This window comes from Carassius auratus, chromosome 50 (genome assembly GCF_003368295.1).
Source record: "Carassius auratus strain Wakin chromosome 50, ASM336829v1, whole genome shotgun sequence".
Classification (NCBI taxonomy): domain Eukaryota; kingdom Metazoa; phylum Chordata; class Actinopteri; order Cypriniformes; family Cyprinidae; genus Carassius; species Carassius auratus.
The window spans coordinates 1,599,876-1,623,117 of NC_039292.1; the positions used below are offsets into that span (position 1 = coordinate 1,599,876).

The following is a 23,242-nucleotide window of genomic DNA, read 5'->3' on the forward strand; positions in this document are numbered from 1 at the left end:
AGAATTTGATTAGAAATATTCAAAGTTCATGTTGAGATTACATTGTTTACATTTTTAAATCGATACTTGAAATACATTATAAAGAGTTAAGTGAAAAAAAATATATTAATAAATATCTAAACAAAAGAAACGAAATATATAAAAAAAAAAAATAATGAAAAAAAAACATATTTTATTTCAGCTAGTTGCCATGACGACATTTCTATTTTTTTATTTTAACTTGATGAAATAAAATAAAACTGAAAAAAATATATATACAAAATATATTTTTTTTAATGACAAAACACTACAAATTACTAAAAATGTAAAATTAAAATTAAAGCGTAAAATATATTTTATAAAACTAATTCAAAATATTATTTAAAAAACGATATGTATTTAATATTATTAGTATATCAGTAGTACTAAAATAACACTGTTACACATCCACATCAATTTACATCATATTAAAACTGTCCATTTGAATATTTGTGGAATTAAAGTGTATTTTAATAATACTTCATATAGTATTTTATATATTTTTATTTTCATAACGGATGATGGCTCAAGCCGCCACTGTTGTTTTAGTATATTTGGAATATTGTTATAGTTTTTCATTCAGATTTTCTGTTTTATTAATCTTAAAACAATATTAATGTTATTTAGATTTTCTGTTTTCATTTTAAAGTAATTATGTTGTGCTTTTGTAATTTAAAGAAAAATGTCTATAGAGTTTTATTACTTTTTATTTCAGTTTTAGTTTTAGTTATTTTAGTACAATCTTTTATATATATATATATATATATATATATATATATATATATATATATATATATATATATATATATATATATATATATTATTATATATATATATATATTATTATATATATATATTATTATATTTTATTTAAGTTTAAGCTTATGTTATATCACATTTGTTATGGTTTAAGTAGTGTAAGCTCACCAAAGCAGAACAACGGCCCCTAAAGAGCCCACGGACAGATCTATGAGCTCATCTCCATTCACATCCATCATCCCATGAACACTGCGGCCAAAATAACGCAGACCTGGAGAGACGTCACCAGCGGCTATTCTCTGAGATTAATAAAACGTTAAGAAATAAGGTGCAAAAGGTCATACCTGTTGCCTTGAATGGAATGCCATTCAGTAATGTTTATGAAATATCGGTGACTCTGAGTCTTGCCTGTTTGTATTTGGGTTGGATGCGGTCTTGTTTGCCGTAGAAGAGATAGATGGCTCCTTTGTGATCGTCCTCCAGTGGTGCACCTACGACGAGCTCAGTGAAGCCATCACCATTCAAGTCCGGAAGAGCGGACATAGCCGCGCCAAACCGAGAATCATGGGTCTTCTCTGATGGTCCAAGAGTCCCGTCTGGGATATAAGAGCCCTAAGGAATAATCAGAGAGAGTGAGGCAGGAAAACATTCATAAAAATGGCTTATGATTCAGCATTATGAAACTTTCATTTGTCAGGTTTTCTGCGATATCTTTGTTATTTACCTCCTTGTTTTTTACCAGATTTTTTTACTTAATATTATTCAATCCAACGTTTAAACACACCACTCAGGTAAAGTCTCTAGAGTTTATTTAGCTGTGGTGCTGTAAATTCAGGGAGAGTTGCGTAAACAAGCATTCTTTGAGAAAGCGTTACGGTCTTGTGTTCAGGATGATATCACCTGTAAACTGAGGATGTAGATGTAAACTCGGCCTTTCTCCCACCCTTTGTAGAAGTACATGGGAGCGCCGACAAGTAAAAGATCCGTCAATCCATCGTTGTTCAGATCAATGGGTGCCAGCTCACTTCCATAATATGAGCCGATCTACAATTCACCAAAACACACTGTTAGCATTTGAGATCTGTTAGTCCACAGTGCATGTAGAGTTAACTCTTTTGGGTGTTTCTAGGTTGTATTAAAACTGCTATGTGGTTGTTTACTGTCCCAAGTCCACCAAGAGGCAAATGTGGACGTTTTGTTCTGATAATGACAGTCGTGATTCATCAAATGATGGTAAAAACATATTTTTGTACAGACTCATGGGGTTTAGCATTCATGTGGGTCTTAAAAAGGTTTTATGTTGATGTAGAAATCTTAAACGTATGAAGTTATGGTTTTAAATGTTATATGCACTGCGGAAAAACAAACAATGTCTATCAATAGTTTGTATGCCAAAAAATCTCGTCAGGCATGTTTAGAACAAGAATCGTTAGATGATATTAAAGATTATTTAAGGATCAAAGTGCAAAAAGCATTTTAAATCACGATTCTTTGAAGCATTAGGTTTTGCCACTTTGTCAGCATGAAGTTTTGAATCATTTAAAATATAATACAATTTAGTATGATCACTTATTCTTTTGTGAATATTTTAATAAGTACAGGTCAGAATAAGTATTTAGTTTCATTTTTAGATGCTGAATGAAGATGGTAAATTATTTTACTCATAGATATTTGAAACATTAAAGTACACAATTTACTTCAATATGCTTTCTATGAGTATACTATCACTTTTGTACGTTTGATTGGATGCAGTCACCAAAACGGCTCTCATCTTTGACCCAGAAATGTTTTGTTATTCAGAAACTCACTTTTCTCAGAAAACAAGACTTTTTAACTCATATCATTTTGCTTAAGTAAATATACTGCATCTTGGTATTTGCACTGGAATATGACTAAAATCCTGAGGAAGAAAACCACTTTGCTGTTCAGTGTGATCAGAAGGTACAGTAAATGTCATTTACATATATTTATTGGTTCATTATTTATTTATTTTAGTCAAATGAATTAAAAAACAATGGACAAGTTGTTGTATATTCAAAAAAGTGCCGCTAATACAATGCATTGTATGCTATGTAGACATTTAAATAGAGAATATATTGATGTATTGTGTTCTCTTCAATATATTCCTTACATTTTCTTTTGCTTCTCTTTTAAAACCACCAATGAGCAAAACACATGCATTTCTTACACTAATCATCTTAGTGTATCTCTCAAGTGTGCACACTAGAAATCTTGGCAATGCTTGGCAGATACTTATTTCTTTGCAAAAACAAAACAGTTATACGTTTTTTAATTTACAGTAACCCACTGCCACGGTTTGTACCATGGTATTCTCGGAAGTGCTTTGTAGTACCACATACAGTAGTTCTTTAAATCGTGGAAGTGTAGTATGTACTAGGTTTCACCTGCTGTCCGTAGAGCGAGTACAGTATGGTGAGGTTGCCGCTGTTGGTCAGTGTGAAGATGATGATCTTCCCCGTGTGGTTAAACCGAGGCGCTCCAGCGACGTACAGCTGACCGTGTTGAGCCGAGACCACCGATGACACCATGTACCCTAGAAACAAGCATCACAGTGATACATTATACATAAATATGATCAATATTGCCTGCAGGCTTGGAGAAAATGCACAGTTCAAAGAAGCATTAATATAGTTTTCGAGATTAGACTAGTTTGCATTACTATTTTGGTTTCCAGTTAAGCTTGTTAAGTAGTCTTAAGTGCTACAAAATTGGTCGATACATATGTAAGACCTATGAGAAACAGTATGTCTTTATACTTTGAACACTTTCCTTTCCGTTCCTAAAGCTTCGGTCTATTTAAAGTTAGTGGGTCATTTTTGATTAATGCATGCAAAAACCAATGCCATTCAGTGCCATCAATATCCAATCTGGTGCAATGCATCTTAATTTGGTGAGTTTTAATACATGCATGCATAAATTAAACAAGTTAACATTCTTAACCATTTCTTTTTTCAGGTTCAATAGATGAAAGTCAGAATCATATCTTGATTAGGTTCTAACTAAAAACGGTTTCATGTTCTTACCCAGATACGCTCCGTGGTTCTTCAGTTCCTCTGGGAACTCTTTGATGTAAGAGGACTTGGCTGGGATGACTTTACCATGACGGGTTTCCTTAAGAACAGCTCCGTTCCAATCATACGCCCCGACGGCACCAAGCAGTATCCCGTCCTTTGAATGAATGGTTTACATCATCAGTAGTTTTTACATTTACTTTTACTTCAAAGGGAAATGCACACAGTAGAGTATAAAAACGGTGTTGCATCGGAGGTCTGGGTTCATGTACATGCACTCAGTGTTATGGGATCATGACAAACGGCCTGGCAGTGACTTCAGTGGTATAGAGAATGCAAACAGACAGATTTGCCAAACCTCTCTTGCACCGATTCTAGAGCTACTGCCAAAACTCTGCATGCATTAACATCTGGGACATTCAAACTCATAATGAACTGCCCATTCCTGACCAACACCACTCAACACTCGGTCACACTGTAGTCCTAATCCAGTTCTGCTAGTCAGACTGAATGTACAGTACTAGTGTAACTAACTAAATAAGAAACCCATGCACAACTCAATGGCACAATGCTAGAAAGTTGTAGGTTGTTGCCAAGGCATTTCAATGCAGTTGCTGAAGTGCTGTTGATGGTTTTATCAGGTTTGTTTTAGAGAAATGCATGTTTATTTTAATTTCTGTTTTTAATAATTATGTTATGTGATTGCTTACTGAAAAAAACCCAACTCAATTTCTTCTCATTTTTGATTGTATACCCCCCCCCCCATACACACATTTTTTATCATTACTGCACTCAAATGTCAATTTTAAATCAGCTGTGTTTTTTTCAACAAGTTGCAGTATAATGGCTAGAGTTCTCAAGCATGTAGCTGACTTCCATTTGTGATTAAAATTGTGATTAAAATCCTGGATGCATGCGAGTGAGAGCAGCAGTCATCTGTGAGTCTGACTGGAAGCTTAAAACTGGCTGCGTTCACTGCCAAAGTTTTCTCATGCAATGTCGACGTGGACACTTTGACAGAGTTCCATGGCACATTTGCACAATAAACTCTCTCCAATGCACTCAGTGCGTCTTTCCATTCTCGTTTTATTAACAGTGCTTGCAAAGGCAAACCCCTGAACAGACCCTAAATCCAGAGAATTAAACTTCAGTAACTTCTGTGCTAAAGAAATGAACGAAGGCTCAAATTGTGTGGATTGTTTGAGGAAAACACACATGCCGCAGATGCAGAGTTAAACTGGTAAAAGTAAAAGTATTCATGTCTAAACAAATTCCATTTCAGCATTTGGAGCATCACCAGAAAAACTGATAATGTTTGGAGTAGAGTAAAGGTAAAACAAAACAAAATGTTACTTTACTGTTACACTGAAATATTTAAGTGAATTCTAATACAGTTAATCAACACATCTTTGATGGAATTTCGGTTAAAAGAACAATAATAATATTTTGAATTAGATTTTATTTTTAAATTTTGTTTTTAGCATTTTTATTTATTGTTGTGTGTATAAAAGGTATCACACTATTATGCCGCCTTCTAAGATACTTTTATCCAAAATCTAAAGCTGCAAAATCTTTGGTGGCAAAGTCAATCCCAGAATGCATTGCAAGTTTAGCGGAAAAGTGAAGGAAATGTTAATCATAAATTTACTTAATAATTGTGTTTTCTTTGACAGTAATTGCTATTTGTATAGTATAAAGGCCTTTTAAAACAGTCACTTTTTAAATATTTGTTTTTGATTATATTCAATTTGATCAATTTCTCCAATGTAGACGTTTGACAGCAAGGTTTTGGAACAAGAGCGCATGAGTCTGTGTCAATGACCCAAGCTAATACACCAACTCCCACCAACTCGTTTTATTTCCATCTGATTAGGTTTTGTTTACTGCATTCTTGACGGACGCCAAACTCTTTTCCTTATAAAACAAAACAAAGTGATTCCTTTAAAAATATTTGCAGCCACAAGCAAATAAGGCTTTTACAAATACAGACAGATGTACGCATTAAAACACAAGGGCACGTGTGTGAGAGTGTTTGTGTGAGGTTCCTCGCTCGAGAAGCCTAATTCAACAAAACCATATGTGTTCTCTGGACCTCGGTCCCTCGGAGAAGTCAAAACAACTTTCCGAGACGTTATCTCTCATCTCGAATTGCCACTGTCAAGAGCAGCTCCTGGAAACCACCAGTGAAATTATGATGGTTTTTTGTTTATTTTTGTATTGGTTTATTTTCCTTCATTTAACACGAAAGGAGCCCCAGACCTTCAGTCTTCTCTCCTGCATGAGATTACTCCAGCTGAGAGAGAAGACGTGTCAAATAGTCCTTCCCTCAGAAGACGGTCTAAACTGTCTTCATGCCGCTCACAGCATGTGGAACAGCTTCAAACATAAACAAGCCTTATTTTCATTGAAAGATTGGCGTTTCATGCTTCCGTTGTCCCTTAAAGTACGGACGGTGCCTCAAGTATATTTTCCCATGGGCACCGAGCGGTAAACAAAGCATTCTTTCAATAACTCTTTATTTTGATTGATGCTTTAGTTTGTGCTCCAGGCTAACGGCTAAGTGTGCAAAGAGCAAAATAACAGCATTTCATGCACCTCGCTGAGTACGTAATATAATTCTCCGCACATTAGCTCGATTATCAATATTTCTTCTGCTTGGAAGGGATGGAGATGCACTCACCTCCACGACATGTGAAGAGAATCCAGCTTGAGACATCTGCAAACCAAAGGCCGTGCCGTTCTGGTTGGTGCCTGCAGAAGAGTAAAGAGATTTTGGTGTTAACTAGTGTTTTCTGTGATATTCCGGTCTCTATATATGGTTTAAGCATGGGTTTATGATAGGGATGCACGATATTGGATTTTGGCCGATATTCGATATGCCGATATTTTCAAAATAATTTTGGCCGATGCCGATACCGATATATATATAAACATTTTCGCCTGATATATTTAAACTTTAATTTTACTGAAGAGAAATCCATGTATCTCTTCTGTACTGATTCTACCATAAATGTATTATTTTACAAATGCAGACAGACATTCACATCTGAAAAACAGGTCAATTAATTCACTTGGAGAATATCGGTTTGGCTCATCGGCAGAAATATTCATATCGGCCGATACCGATGATGGTCATTTTAAGCTTTTATCGGCCGATACCGATGTTGTGCCGATATTATCGTGCATCCCTAGTTTATGATTATGTTTATCATTTATTCACTGAGTTCAGAGGTCATACCCTCCAAGCTGAAGATCTTCTCTCCTAGAGCATCCACGATATCCTTCAGGGCGGACTCGTCGGTGACGCTGAAGAAGTGCTCCTCGGGATCACTGGCGATGAACTTGATTTCCCTCAGGAAAGCTTCAGGATTGATCCCGCGCCGATTATAGGAGCCAAGAACCTGGAACGGCATTGGAATGACCAATGGAGCGAAGTAAACCTGAAGAACACATCTGGAGGATTCCACTGGAAATAGACAGAAACTCACCGCAATGGCGTACAAGGTGATATTATCCTTCTCACTGTCCTCCACGGCTCTCCGTAGGTTTGGGCTGTCGTGCGACTCTCCATCAGTGATGACAATCATGACTCTCTTAGCCTCCGGACGACCTCCGTGTTTGAATGCTTGAGTTCTGTTATACAAAAAGAAAGATGATATATTACGTCTCTCATGAGAGTTGAGAGCTTATAACTTAAACTGTGAGATTTCCAGTGGAAATACTGATGCGCATAAGAGACAGACATGACAAACGTCACTGTACCGAGCCTCATTGATGGCGAGAGCTGTCCGTGTTTCTTCTCCGCCTCGCTGGTCGATGTTCTTCGCTGCCTCGACAACCTCCTCAACCGTACGGAAATCATCCAGCCGAAACTCGTGCACCACTCTCGCACCATACTGGACCACCCCTACCTGGACAACACAACGCCTGGTGAGATAACTTTAACATGTCTTGACATTCTTAGTATTTGTAACCCATCAAAAGAATTATAGTACAAGCCTAGAGTTTCATAAATCAAAGTCTGATTTTCCAGGTAATTCAGACGCACCTGTATCTGTCCTGGACCGACGTAAAACTTCTGCAGCACATTTATCAGAAAATCTTGAACCTCAAACCACGGGTAGATGGAGTTGGATCCATCTAACACAATCACTATGTCCATGTAGGTCTCGCACCCTGTGGAGAAACTGCTGCCGTCAATATGCATGTGATCTCCGAGTCTAAATGAGAAGGATCTTGATCAGTGAAGAGTTTGGCTTTACTCTGGAAGGCTGGAGCGATGCTGTGGGTGAAGCTGAAGCTGCTGTTGACTCTTGAACAGATGCCTGTGCTGTAGTAGGAGCTTCCACACTCGTACGACCACAGTGGCCCGCACGCCTCAAACACAGTCAGCATCAAACCATTTTCAGAACCGATTTAGATTTTTAAATGGAAAATTATGATCTTTTTGCATTAAGCGTATTACCACAAAGCTGTTGTCTTTGGGGTTGGAGGTGAGAGTCATTCCCATCCTCATTTTTTCTTTGCGTTCAGACACATTGTTCAGGGATATCTTTCCTTAAAAACAGCCAAAAAATATTTTGTTAAATTTTGCCTTTCTTACAGTTTAAAGGAACAGTTCACACAAAAACTAACTTTTGCAGGACATCTAAGATGTAGGTGACTTCCGTGAGTAGAAAACTCAAGAAGCTTTTGAGCTAAAACGATGGTCCTTTGTGATTCATTAAATGCAAGTCAATAGCTGCCCATTTTTGAGAACAAAAACTAAAAATTATAAATAGGCCACAGGAAATTAAAAACTGTGCCTCCTGACGATATACTCCTGACGATATAATGATAAGTCTGTGCAACATTATCTACAACATTATTACCAATAATCCAGAGCCTGATGTCTGGTTCAAGAACGAATCGTTCTTTTGAACCGATTCTTTTTAGAGAACTAGATGAATCAGTTCACCAAATTGGACTGAATCAACTGAATCGTCACTTAAAACTAATTCTCATGCACCGTACAGTCACTGTGACTCAAAGTCAGCCAAAATAGATGCGTATCTGATGCTATGATGAATTAACTCATTCAGTGCTCCAGTTCCTCCAAAAGTTACTGAACTGAGCCAACACTTCGATTCGAACCGGAGATGAAGGGACCAAACGAAAGTTTTTATGGTTTCTCATTGTTTATGTAAAAAGGTTAGCTAAAGAAGACTAGTTTATTCACTTTATATGCTTTAGACAAGTAAAACGTATGGCATTTCGCATCATTATTGGGTGCTTTAATAATATAATTGGATATTTGTGATGTCATTGCATGATTACCCAAATTAACTAGTGAGTAGTTCATTGAAACGAACTGTCTGAAAGAACCAAATCTGATTTCCCCGTTTGTCCCGAGGCTCTGGATTACAGGTTATAATGCTGTAATTAATGTTCAGTCTCTTGCGCAGACCAATCGTTTCGCTTCATAAGACTTCAGTATATTGTCAAAAGTCATGGGTATTAATTTTGTGTTCCTTTTTTAATTCAAAAACAGGCTGACTTGCATTTTCTGAATCACGAAGGATCACGGTTTCAGCTAAAAATCTTCCTGATTGTTCTACTCAAGAACAAGTCACCCATGTCTGGGATGGACTTAGGCTGTGTAAACTAACAGCACATTTTCATTATAGGGCTAATTATTCCTGTTGAGGAGTCGGATGTGTGAAATGATACCTAAATGCAGTCGTGTGCAGTTTGTTGCAGGTTTGCTGTCTAGTGGACATCTGTAGACGTCCCCTGTCTGGTGTTCACCGCTGCTCTCAAAGGGAGCTCCGACCAGGAGCCTGAAATACAAGAATATACAGTGTTTGTTGATCAGGTTTAATTGTTTGATGTAATCTTCAAATAACGCATGATGCTTTATTAAAATCTAGTTTGGGATGTTTGTTGTACTTTTACAGCTTTAACTGTTGTTTTTATTTGAGAATAAATTGGTGAACGGTGGCAGATCATTCCAAATAGCCATTTTATGAGAAACACAGCAGAAGTTGAACATTACAGCTGCGTTCCAGTCGAAGTCATTCCCTCCCTGCTACGAGGAAAACCCAACACAAGCCCAGCAGCAGAGAACCACTTCGCAGCTTTTCCAGCTTCTGAGGTACGTCTGAGACGGAGCCAATACCAGAAACCAACAGCAAACTCTGTAATGCTGTTCATGTTGAGATCAAGACGTCTAGAACTGCGATGACAAACCACATCCCAGAGTTTGGCCTGTGAAACCCATCCATGGCAGTGTTTACATTCCTCCCCTGCCACTGCGACCTATGTGTACTGAATCACAGATATATCACTGTCAGTCAATTTCTGCTCTTGTCATATTGTCAATATTGGGGAAAAACTGCATAAACTAGTTTAAGTGGGTTTGTTGGTATAAACTGGGTGGTTTTCACTAGTTGGGATATAGTTGGATAGATTTATAGAGGTTTGGGGCACTTAGACCAGCTAAGCGAGCTGAAAACTACCTTATGCAAGTTTAAGATGTTTTTTGTTGTTTGTTTTAACCGGCCACCATTGTGGTTTTCACTAGTCAGGATAGTCTTTGATGGTTTTACCTACAAACACGTGTTTTGTATCACAGTCAGCCAATTCTCAGACAAAAAAGAAAGGTGGTTTGTTGGTTTTGCATTCAAGACAATGTAGTTTTTTGGGTTTTAGAGAAGTTTTGGACCCTAAAAGTTTGGGACACCAGGCTAACAAACCAATTAAGTTTGTCTATTCTAAAATGTCAATATTAAAAAAGAATTCAATGTGATCAAACTGTTTATCAAGCAATTTCTGAGTAAAAAATGTTTCTACAAAATGTTTCTTCCATTTATCGTTTTTTGGTGTACCATAGTAGGATTTGTTTTTCTTTAAGTCACATGACAGATATGTTTTTGGGAGGTGCAGCACTCTCAGTTCCCACAATGCACCACTTTCTGAACGCCAGTCTTTATTGGAATGTACCATTAGTCTTTGGCCCCCGTAGTGAAGGTTTAGTCTATCCTGAGGCAAAGTTATTTCAGGAACGTCAAGTTCAACCCGGCTGTTTTTCAAAGCCATCCGATGCTAATACAACATGTCAGGGCTTTCAGAATAAATTGGAGCTCAATGTCTTAAAGGATGACAGATGAGTTTCTTTTCATCCTAAATAAAAGTATCCCAGCATACTCTTTTATGAACAGTTAAGTCTTTGTTTACTAATGATTATGTTGATCCAAACCCATGCTATTTACTTAGCCTTTCATTTACATTGTGATAGAAGCCAGGACACTAACTGCTTGGTGAATCCATCCAAAATGTATTTTATTTGGATAACTAATCTCTATCTTGCAGTTTAACCTTATTTTGGGAGGTAAGCAGCTAACTATATGATTGCAAAATGGTGGAGAAATTGTGCAAAGGTTTGCATTCACTCTTACAGCACTGATTGGTTTTCATAGCGTTGAATTATCATTCAAACTAAGTTTGCACAAAATAAACATTGTCATGTCATAGATAAAACATACATGCACCAAGAGGTTAAACATTAGGACTTGTAACTGAAAGGCTGTAGGTTCAAACCCAATCAAGAGTTGACTGATAAACTACACAATTCACTAAACACCAATTTTGAGGGCAGTGTTTCAGACTTCTATAGTTCAGCTTTTCCAGGTCCTGCTACAGTTTGTTTGCACTATTTGCATTTAGAGGTATGCATTTTATGCAAAGCGACTTACATGGCATTCCAAGTTCATACATTTATTGGGAATCAAACACTATTTTGTATAAAAGAGCTGTTAGTGTATATTTTCCTCCTAAAACAGCCAATTGCATTTGGTTGTATTGTGCACCGTTACCGGATTTGCATAATTTAATATGTGTTGTAACAATGCAGCTGGCATATTAAAATTAGGGTTAACAGCATGTGCAATTAATTTTTTAGTGGATTTTATCCTTTGGCTTTGTTCATACAAATGTATCTGTCTCAAATCCGTTTAATTGCAGGTTAATTGTGTTTGTGTGAAATCCGTAGATTTAACCAACCCAATTTGTATGTGGTCTGAACTCTGATTAAAATTGTAATTTTAGTAATGCATTTCAGTCTAAACAGTAGAATCAGATTAGTATTAGTTGCAATATCCCATGTATTGACTTCTCTGCCTGTACAAACGGATCGAGTTTCAGCACTCGCTCAGCGACGGTGAAGACGCTCAATCCTTAATATTGGATTAAAAAAACGAATCAGGTGCAAAGCCACTTTGTGTTCATCCAGGAGCTGTAATAACTGTAGCATACATCACTTCTGATAAAAGCATCTGCTGATGACATTAGCTAAAACGCCAGCTGAAATATAGACTGATGTTGTTGTTAATCTTGCATATCTGAACATGTTGACATGTGGATACAAATATCCCTAAAGTACTACAAATTCTTCATTTAAGCTCTTGGGTTATGTTCAGCGACTGTGACTTTATAGTGTTTAGCATAAATGTCAACCCAGTTAGCATGAAAATATCCGTAATAGAAAGCAATATTATGGACACAGGACTCATATTTACGCAGGAAGCAATGGTTTGGAATTAAAATGCCATGATGGATTTGTTTAATCTTTTGTCTTCTCCAGATGTTAACTGATGGACTGGAGTGCTGTGAATTATTGTGATGCTTTTATCAGCTGTTTTTATCATTCTTTTATGTAAATCGATTTTTATTTCACGTGGAATTTAAGAAGAAAATACATCCAGACACTCCTTCATGTAAACAGGATGCACTCAGTCCTTGGCTAGAACAGCGGGATGGCATTTTTGAATAGTTTGTAACACTTCATTTTTGATGCATGTGTTTTTCAGAACTAAAAATATTTTTATGCATTAGTGCATGAAGCAAAACACTCTTTTGACTTTAAGTGACATTCTACAGAAATGGAAAAGCAGCATGCCTCTCAGTTCTGTGCAGTAAATCACTTTTCAGAGGGAAGTGCGCGCCGCACGGTTTGTCTTGAGATGGGACGCACAGGAGGGGTTTGGGAATAACAAACCACGAAACACATACTTTCCAGAGCTCACGCTCACAGACACAGGGTCGAGACAAGTGCAGATTCTTTCCACTTATTTCCCTGCGCTCATCAAAGGCCCCCAGGTTTCTCAATGCTGGGGGACCACCAGTTCTCCATCAGTGATGATTAAATAACAGGAAGGATTAGGGATTGTGATGCTGTGGGAGTTTGGATAATGATATTTTTTCTGTGTGTCTGCGCTTTTATAAGTCAAAGACAATACCCGGTGTTTTAAAGGCTGTAAACTGTGAGAGTGTAATCGATTAGTTTTACTATATAAAGGCCAGCTGGTTACAGTGTTGTCATAATGTTCACCTTGGAGATTGAAAAGGTTTCTTTTTTGAGACCCCAGGAGCCCAAATTCAGACCCAGAACAATAAAACCCACAGAAGAGTTGGGAGTTCAAAGGAGGAATCTTTATATTACCAAACTGCAGGGAGAGGAAGAGTAGATATAAGTCATGATCTGCAAGATTAACCACAATCTGATGTGCTCCGACCACCTCAGAGAAAACCAGTGTTGAGCTGCTGCAAGAGCTTTAGAAGCACAGCAGCTGTGGTCAGAGAGTTCTGTGTGTTCTGATTGGTGGATGATGATGATGATGAGGGAAAGACTAATGCAATCAAATAGTGAGAGAGTGATCTGCTCACCTGGTTATGTTCGTGGATGTTTCGACGTGGAAGCAGTTGGGAATGGAAATATTGATATATTATTTGTTAACAACATACTTTTCGTACTTTAATTTCAGTAAATGTAATAAAATTGGAGAACTAAGCCAACAGGGTTTGGGCGCCGAGTTGCATTCTGGGACGTTGCGGCCATGTTGCTGGCCTCGCACATGTAAACATACAGCAAGTTGAACGAGAAGAGCAGAGTTGGGAGAAAGAAAAAAATGTTAAAATCATGAAAAGGTTGTGGGATTTATAGGGATACGCTAAATAGGGATGCCAGGGACCGGTATGTGGACAAAATCTGCACTATTAACGGTTTGGATCCATATGAAATTACCAACAAATAGTGGAGTACCGACGAAGACTTGCTGCCGCACTTTTGCATTACAGATATCTTCGGCTACCTTGTTTGTTTTGTGAGCGCCTACACTTCAGAATAGTTCTGAAGCTACAAGTCATTGGAGTCTCATGTGCAGTTCACAAATGGATGGGTTCTGGAGCTGCAAATCACAGAAAAGGAACAGCGGCAAACAGTATACAGTAATCCGGTAAGCTGCGCTCTAACGTTACCTAGCTGCTAGTTTAGTAACCGTTAGTGCTAACAACCATTCACACATGGACTTTAACAATGTGTTTCAAAAGTGTAGTTAGTAGCTGTCCACCCTCCCGTTTTTTCCGGGGTTCTCACATATTTGAGCTGTTTTCCCGCTGTCTTCCCTTTTTAGTATTTTCCTGTAAAATATCCCGTTAGCCCCTCCATCAGACCGGTCAAGTCTCTGTGTTGTTGTCCTGTTGCTACTCCTTGTCCTTCCAGCGAAACAGATGTTTCCAAAGCATCATTTTGCTTACTTGAAAGCAACCTTAGCGTGATGTTGGGCTTTTTAAGATAGCGTGGTAGTTGTGAGAACACGATTTCACGCCAATCTGTAACTAAAGTCACATGAGACCTAGCTTCACAAATCGCTTAACGTTAGTTAATGCAGCAGTTTCGTAGTATGAATTTTTGCTGTGAGCAGAGGTATAGCAACAAACAGCTGAATGTTGTAATTTCCCGTATTTTGGATGAGTAACCAGAGAAATTTCCCTTATTTTCAATGTTGACTTAAGCTATGTAAATTATTCAGATGTTATGGTCTCCGTGGTCGCGCCTCCAAGCAGGAAAGCGGTGTAAAGTTAATCCATTCTCATTTTATTTTCCCCATGGCTATTATGTGTTGTGCTATTACACCCCACAATACAGCAATGGTTTACCATGGTTGAAATAGATTTTTAATTAATCAAATTAAGACACACTGATGAGAGGGAGTATGTCTAAACACTGCGCAGCAGTCTGAGTGGCAGTAAAGGAGGCAGTCAACATGGCGGCCACGCAAAGTAATGACGTCACGACGCCCAAGCCCTATAGTAGTGCTGGCGGTGTCATTTGATTTGGATAGGAACTTCGGATTGTGAATCATCTGAGTCAGTTCGGGAGTTCAGAGCGTGATTCATTTGTTTCAGTTCTGGAGTTCAAAGCGGGTTCACGAATCATTTGAGTCAGTTTGGCAGTTCGGAGCGTGAATCATTTGAGTCTGTTCGGGAGTTCGGAGCGTGAATCATTTGAGTCTGTTCGGGAGTTTGGAGCGTGAATCATTTTAATCAGTTCGGGAGTTCGGAGCGGGTTCGCGATTCATTTGAGTCAGTTTGGCAGTTCGGAGCGTGAATCATTTGAGTCTGTTCGAGAGTTCGGAGCTTTTTTATTTATTTATTTTTTATTAAGCAATAAAAATATTAAAACATTAATACAGTACACTTAAAAAAAAAGTAAAAAAAAAGAACATTAACAGATTTTTTTTAATGCCAGGGTAACAACAAGAAAAACGAGGTAATAAAATTACATCTCAAGAAGGCACAAAAGACGAATATTAAGAGACTGTTTTCATAGCTTTCAAATTAATAGAACTTCGGATAGTTTCCATATACTTGTCTGAGTCCAATTTGAATAAAGAAAAAAGAGGTTTAGAGCCAGTAAACTTTTGTTTATGAATGTGAAATTTAGCTAACAGTAAAACATAAATTATTTAATATTTACCAGTATTCTCTTTTGAATAGTCAAACAATCCAAAGAAAGCATCATGAAAACAAAGAGATAAATCACTTACAAAATTACACTGAATAAACGCCAAAAAGTCTGACCAAAATTTTTCATTATAGGAGCATTGCCAAAATAAATGAATGAAGTCTTCTTCAGAAGAATGACAAAAACAGCAACTCACGTCAATATCTAACTTATATTTCCTAAGAAAGGCTTTATTTGGGTAACATCTGTGAATTAACTTAGATGTTATTTCTTTTACTTTGTTGGTAAGCAGATATCGATGAGGCAAGGTCCATACTTTCTCCCAAGGTTTATTCTTCACAATACTATTCCAATAAGGGATTATTTTAGGAATCGTTATTATCTCTCTCTGAAAGAGAGTTTTAATTTTATAGATATTTTTTTTTGATGGTCTAAAAAAAAGCAAACATTTCCGATCATTGTGTCAGTTAAATTTAGAGAGTAAGTACATGGCCATGGAAATGTAAAACCTTGCAACAGAAAAGACACACCAGAGGGAATGGCATTGAGAACAACAGCATATTCATACGCAGATACAGGGATATTATATTTCTGTAAGAAATCTGAGTCGTTGTAAAGTCTGCCTTGTGAATTAAAAAGCTGTCCAACTAAAAGAAGATTGTTTTCAAACCAGCAGTCAAAGAAAAGTGATTTATTCTTGTACAAAAGCTGTGTTTGTATATTAAGCACCAGGCCAAGAGCATCTGCTTATGGAAATTAGAAAGTTTGACAGGGATTTTTAAAATATAATTAGAAAGTAAAAGGAAATTCACCAACTTTGAAGAAAATATAATAAGGGATAATATTCCAAAGTGAACAGGGATTTTCTTCAGCCAATTAATTTTAAAAGTATTATTTAAGGTAGTAAAATCTACAAAATCCAGCCCCCCTTGTTTAATTTGGTTCATTATTACAGATCTTCCTTTATCAACCTCCAAGGAAAGAGCAGCAGAAGTCAGTCGAGACAATCCTTCGGCTTTAGAGAGTAAAATTCTTCCTCTTATTGACAAATCTCTCTGCAGCCACGAGACGAGTTGAGTTTTCTTTGGTTTTTTTACTATTAAAGGGTCGAAATTTATTTTGCATCTTGTTTTTTGGTCTTTATTAATTAAAATTCCTAAGTATGTAACTTGATCTTTCACAGGAACAGCAATAACACTGTTATTATTTCTGTATAATGTCCTGATGGCTTTACAGAAATGATCTCTAAACCCAAATTAGTCAAGAGCTTGAAATATGAACTTGTGCTCAAGCGAATCAAAGGCTTTGTAGAAGTCTAAGAAAAGCATAAAACTGTTATTAGGAATGAGATTCTCACAGATCTAGAAGATCTCAAATTAATCTTATGTTATTTGTAATATGACGTTTCTCCATAAAACCTGATTGCGATTCATCAATAATAGAGTTAAGGACGTCTCTAATTCTTCTTGCTAAAACTGAAGCTAAATGTTATAATCATTATTTAAGAGGGTGATGGCCTCCAGTTTTCTAGACACTCTTTATCTCTGTTGGGTTTGGGGATCAGGGAGATAACTCCTTGTGTCATGGTCGGTGGAAGTGCTTCCAATTCAAGACTTTCTTCCAATACTTTTAATAAGAAAGGAGATCCATTTTTAACAAACATCTTATATATCTCAGCGGTTAGACCATCACTGCCTGGACTTTTATTATGTTTTAAACTCTTAACTGCCTGTTCAATTTCTGATTGAGCCATATCACCGTCACAAACTTCTTTATCTTCTAATGAAATAACTTTAATTTGATTGACAGAATTGGCTGATTTATCACAATATCTTGATGTATATAAGTTACTGTAGAATTTGGATCAATAAGTAGCTATTTCTTTAGGCTTATCAAGAACTCTATCATTTGTTTGGAGACGATCTATAGAGACATTCATAACATTGGATCTTTCCAACCTAAAGAAATAGGAAGATATAGTTCTGTTCTCATTTTTCCAGCCATTTTTTTCCTGGATCTAACTTATGCTCCCTTAGCTTTGGATCTGTACAGGTCATCTCATTTATTCTGTAGGTTACAGTATTCAGTGTGTTGAGTCTCTGTCAATGGTTCCCCAAAATAAAAATATGAACTGAAGATCCAGCACATAAAGATTTTAAAGGTATTGTTACCTTTACATTTTCTAGCTCCAGACTCAAATTAGCTGAATACTACACAGTCTGTCCATCCCGATTAAAGAAGAGGAGAAAGAGAAAAGAAAAAAGAAACCTGGAGCAGTTTGTGCTTAACGGTGGGTATCAAGAAAGTCATCTGCTGCATTGATTCTTCGAGGAGGACGCCACAGCATCATTCAGCCGAACTGATCTTTGGCAGAAATCCTTTTACCGTCCACATATGCAGACGGCCCTCTGAAGCCTTCTCTCTTCCCTTCCTTTCTCACTCGTTCGACAAGAGGTCAAAGCTTGTTCCTGGCGTTTTTGGCGCTTTGTGTCAAGTCTTCAAAAATCCTGATTTTCCGATCTTTAAGGACGGCAGCGGTTCTGGCATCCCTCCAGATTTGATCTTGAACGCTCCGTGAAAGAAACTGTAGAATGATGCGGTGCTCGAGCGCGCTCCCTCAGATCGAGTCCAGTCTGTGGGCCACATCAAGCGTGTAGATGAGCTGGTCTGCTATCCCAGGAGAAACTTTACCGAATAAGTCGATTAGAATCTTTCAAACATCTTCTCCTCGCTGCTCCTGAATACCTCCTTTTGTAAGCATCCAGTTCGTCGCATTTCTCACGTAGCACACTTCTCCTTTTCGAGTGATTCCAGCCTGCTCTGTAATGAGCTCACCTTGCTTGTTACCTCTTCTACTTGATTGCTCATAAACTCAAGCTCCTCAGTCACACTATTTAATGAATTCGTATTGTCTTTCACTGTTATGACTTCATCATGTAACTTTACATTAGCCTAGATGCGTGCACTTTTTAGGCACGATTTGTTTAATTTTTTAATATACTTGATACTATTAAAAGGCACATCATTAAAACAAAAAATAGAGTTCACATATCACACCTAAACACGTGTGGAAAACATAATTAGAACTAGCTACTAAAGTAGTTAAAAATGCCTATCCATTTACAGATATGATTCGCGAACCCCAAACTGACTCAAATGATTCGCGTTCGAAACGGGTTCGCGAATCGTTTGGGTCAGTTCGGGAGTTCAAAGTGGCTTCGGGGATCATTTGAATCAATTCGAGAGTTCCAAACGGGTTCGCGAATCATTTGAGTCAGTTTGGGGTTCGCGAATCATTTGAGTCAGTTTGGGAGTTCGGAGCGGGATTCGCGAATCATTTGAGTCAGTTTGAGAGTTCGGAGCGGGATCGCGAATCATTAGAGTCATTTAGGGCATCGCGAATCATTTTAATCAGTTCGCGAGCTCGTAGCGGGATCGCGAATCATTTGAGTCAGTTTGGGGATCGCTAAACATTTGAGTCAGTTTGGGAGTTCGGAGCGGGATTCGCGAATCATTAGAGTCATTTTGGGCATCGCGAATCATTTGAGTTAGTTTGGGAGTTCGGAGCGCGAATCAGTCCGTTCTGGAGTTCGCGAATCATTTGAGTCAGTTTGGGAGTTCGGAGCAGGATCGCGAATCATTTGAGTCATTTTGGGCATCGCGAATCATTTGAGTTAGTTTGGGAGTTCGGAGCGCGAATCAGTCCGTTCTGGAGTTCGCAAATCATTTGAGTCAGTTTGGGAGTTCGGAGCGGGATCGCGAATCATTTGAGTCATTTTGGGCATCGCGAATCATTTGAGTTAGTTTGGGAGTTCGGAGCGCGAATCAGTCCGTTCTGGAGTTCGCGAATCATTTGAGTCAGTTTGGGAGTTCGGAGCGGGATCGCGAATCATTTGAGTCATTTTGGGCATCGCGAATCATTTGAGTTAGTTCGGGAGTTCGGAGCGCGAATCAGTCCGTTCTGGAGTTCGCAAATCATTTGAGTCAGTTTGGGAGTTCGGAGCGGGATCGCGAATCATTTGAGTCATTTTGGGCATCGCGAATCATTTGAGTTAGTTCGGGAGTTCGGAGCGCGAATCAGTCCGTTCTGGAGTTCGCAAATCATTTGAGTCAGTTTGGGAGTTCGGAGCGGGATCGCGAATCATTTGAGTCATTTTGGGCATCGCGAATCATTTGAGTTAGTTCGGGAGTTCGGAGCGCGAATCAGTCCGTTCTGGAGTTCGCGAATCATTTGAGTCAGTTCGGGAGTTCATAGTGGGTTCGCGAATCATTTGAGTCAGTTTGGGGTTCGCAAATCATATCTGTATATGGATAGCCATTTTTAACTACTTTAGTAGCTAGTTCTAATTACGTTTTCCACGCGTGTTTAGGTGTGATATGTGAACTCTTATTTTTTGTTTTAATGATGTGCCTTTTAAAAGTATCAAGTATACTAAAAAATTAAACAAATCGTGCCTAAAAAGTGCAGCATCTAGGCTAATGTAAAGTTACATGATGAAGTCATACTAGTGTGTGTGGCGCGTGTGCATTTTGAGTGTGTTCTTTCACTGCATTATTTGATGTATTCAAATGCATGTATGAATGTGTGTGAATGATCACAAAATTCAAGATATGGGGGTTAGAAAATGTATTTATGTATATCATTTTATGTAGTTAATCAGTATCACACGAAGAGTGCCATTTCAGTTTTTTCTCCAAAAATCAGCATGATTAAAATGTGATATTAAGTTACTATAAACAATAATTTAATTACAAATACAAAATGTTGCGGAATAATGTAATATATGAATGAATAATAGCCTAAAGTACCTTTGTGCCAAAAGGGTTCTTCTTTCTTGTCATTATAGAGCGTTTTTAGAATAAAAGGTTGTTTGGAGTTGAGCAAAGGACCCTATGGTTCTATATAGAACCCCAATGAACCCTTTTTTCTAAGAGTGTTGTCCAGTGTTGGCGAGTCAAGGCGAGAGCAACACGAGTTTCTCAAAGTGGAAATATGCTCATTATTTCGCTTTATTTGAGCATAAAGACAAAAACCTTTTAGTCAAATGTAAGCTGTCTTTCTGGTTCGAATGTCCTATCCTAGCCCATGAATTTCCAATCCGTGCTCAGATTTTGTAAACTGTACCCTCGGTTTTTGAATCTGGACCCACGAATTCATAATCTGCGCGCACACTTTCGCAATCCGTTCCCATGGAGTTGTAAACTGTAGCTTACTCACGGATTCATGCAGCAAGCTCCTACGTGTTTACATACAGCTTTAATGAATATTATTATGTGGAATGGGTCTACAGCAAAGTGTCTTAAGTGATTCTCTTTTAGTGATGAATGGATGCACTTTATTGGACTTCAAAATCTCGACACCCATTCACTGCCATCATAAAGTTTGGAAGAAACACGACTCTTTTAGAAATCTAATTGTATTCATCTGAAAGAAGAAAGTCATTCACACCTAGGATGGTTTGACAGTGAGTAAATCATGTATTCAAGGTCACCATCAAGGTTTTAACTCTGGAGGATCTTTTTAAAGCAGTTTCTGAAGATGCAGTCTTACCATTTCCCCCCGTCTGCCTCGTGTTGTTGAACAGTATATCCAAACTGAGCCTCCTTCGACCCCTCAATGATTTGTGCATGTCTGGTGTCAATATTAAAGCAGGTCCGCTGCCCTGAAATAAACAAAAACAGCTTTTCAGTTTGATTCAGTTGAGTGTAAATGGATTCGAGACATGGTACAAAACCATTTGTAGTCTGTTATGTGTTTATATGCAAAACCATTGGTTTTTCATGCATCGGTTTTGAGAATTTGGTTCTGGATGGACATTCACAGCCTCTGGATTTTATTTCCATGTTTATTGGGATGGTAAGCAAGAATAGGGTCTCAAAGAAGTGACGTCACATCCCCTTTCAAGATTAATTTCTTGGGGAAACCTTTCCCCTGACAGGGAAAAGAGAAAAAGCGTCAGTCACATTTCTTCCATATTCTTCAGCCAGATGAAAAGTCCCAAAAAGAGAGAAGCCCAGGATTAAAGGTCATCACACTTGATAAGACGCAGTGAAGCTAACACGTTCCTCACAGAAAATCATATTCACTAAAAAAAAGAAAAAACATAAATAAATAAAAAAAAACATTTGGGGTTATGCATTTTGAGGGTTTTAAGAAAAAATGCATTCTTCCAGACAAAAAATGTGTTATTGAATTCCAAAGCATAATTTTAGAGCTGATCTACGCCAATAGAATTTTTGCTATTTACTGTATAGTTCTACTTGGTTAATTTAAAGAGTTTTGTCATTTTTACTGCACCATGGCGTCTAATATTTACATAGAATTTTATTTTAGCTTAATTTCAGTCAACAAAAATGATTTGGACCGCATCGGTGAAGCCTTAAAATGCTCGAGGTTTGAGCTACTGGAAGACAAACGTAATTTTCTAACAACTTCAAGTTTTATCACAGCAGCATAACTAGACCAGGAGACCTGATAAAACTATCGCAGAGCTTCTGTGTATCTGCTACAGAAGTGAGGATTTAATGAAGCCTCCACTAACACATTGTGCCCGAAGTGAGCCAGACGTTACACGCACACGGTGAGCGTCTGTGAGAGATTGCAGCATGGTAAAGTCTTCACAGAAGGTTTGTGGGAAAGCGCTCTTCATTTTGAATGATTGAACAGGTGGCTCTTCAGACTCGGGTTCCTCTTCCAGTGTAATTCTCTGGTGCGCTTTCACCTGTTTTATGATCCAGAAGTCCTGCAACTCTGATCACTTAATAAAGTAACAGCACACCTGTCCTCAAAGACAAAAGGTTTGTTACAAGGTTTGTAAAATTAGGTCAGCATCTGGGGGAAAAATGGTTTTGATTAAACTGAAAGCAGGCTAAAGTGTGTCAGATGGATGTTATTTTCTCCTCATTACTCATGATAGCCAATCAGATGGAAGAGAAAGTATTTTAATTGATTTAATGCATCACAGTGACATCAATAATGCTTCTTTCACTTGTGCTCTGAACTAAAGATTATGCAACTTATCATTATTTACACCAGGAGTTAGCTTCTTTTTCCAAAGCATTCCTTCAAAATATTTAGCCCCAGACGTGTTTTTTTCCACATGGAGACGTCTAGTGTTTGTAGATGAGAGTATTTCTGGTTACTCAGAGTGGTGTAGGAAGTCTCGGCTCTCTGCCGGACGCCGCACGCAAACACACCGCACAGTTTCATGCATTCGGCCACACAATGATTTATAATTCTCATTAGAAGTCCTTCAGAAAAACTTTTTCTGACTCTTATGTCTGCTAAAGCAAGCCGTTTAACACATGCACAACAGGTTTGACTGGATATTAAAGATGTTGCCAATATTGAAAATATCCACAGTTCTTTTTAAAGATTATGAATATTGTCTTGGAACCAGTCTGGGAGCCACAGCTCTTGGAAATCGAGCTAAAGCTGAGGTTCTGGCACGTCTAGGTTGATCGTTCTGTATTCATGAGGTAAACACTTCTCAGCTCATTAAAAACCTTTACCACATGGAAATATCTCTGGAGATAACATCATCCTGAGGTTCCCAGAGCAATACAGACCCAGCTCTAACGGTGTTTCTTTGCTATAGAAATGTTATTTCTGTATGTTTTAGATGTCTTCTTGATTGTGCGAGTGTTAAGT

General features: G+C 37.9%; 2 protein-coding genes across 9 annotated transcripts in view; one reads left to right on the plus strand and one right to left on the minus strand.

The window, feature by feature from the left end:
• LOC113066589 (neogenin-like) overlaps positions 1 to 23,242 on the plus strand; it is a 1,074,835-nt gene that overhangs the window by 286,235 nt on the left and 765,358 nt on the right. The gene's annotated exons all lie outside the window — the stretch shown is intronic.
• LOC113066593 (integrin alpha-11-like) overlaps positions 1 to 23,242 on the minus strand; it is a 38,741-nt gene that overhangs the window by 12,348 nt on the left and 3,151 nt on the right. Inside the window, exons 5-18 of the mRNA XM_026238513.1 lie at positions 21,143 to 21,254; positions 9,519 to 9,628; positions 8,275 to 8,366; positions 8,072 to 8,186; positions 7,858 to 7,985; positions 7,572 to 7,720; positions 7,298 to 7,442; positions 7,048 to 7,210; positions 6,490 to 6,560; positions 3,822 to 3,966; positions 3,183 to 3,331; positions 1,678 to 1,821; positions 1,186 to 1,389; positions 946 to 1,076 (exon numbers count right to left, since the gene is read on the minus strand). Of these exons, the coding sequence (XP_026094298.1) occupies positions 946 to 1,076; positions 1,186 to 1,389; positions 1,678 to 1,821; positions 3,183 to 3,331; positions 3,822 to 3,966; positions 6,490 to 6,560; positions 7,048 to 7,210; positions 7,298 to 7,442; positions 7,572 to 7,720; positions 7,858 to 7,985; positions 8,072 to 8,186; positions 8,275 to 8,366; positions 9,519 to 9,628; positions 21,143 to 21,254 (1,858 nt within the window). The remainder of the gene's footprint in view (positions 1 to 945; positions 1,077 to 1,185; positions 1,390 to 1,677; positions 1,822 to 3,182; positions 3,332 to 3,821; positions 3,967 to 6,489; positions 6,561 to 7,047; positions 7,211 to 7,297; positions 7,443 to 7,571; positions 7,721 to 7,857; positions 7,986 to 8,071; positions 8,187 to 8,274; positions 8,367 to 9,518; positions 9,629 to 21,142; positions 21,255 to 23,242) is intronic.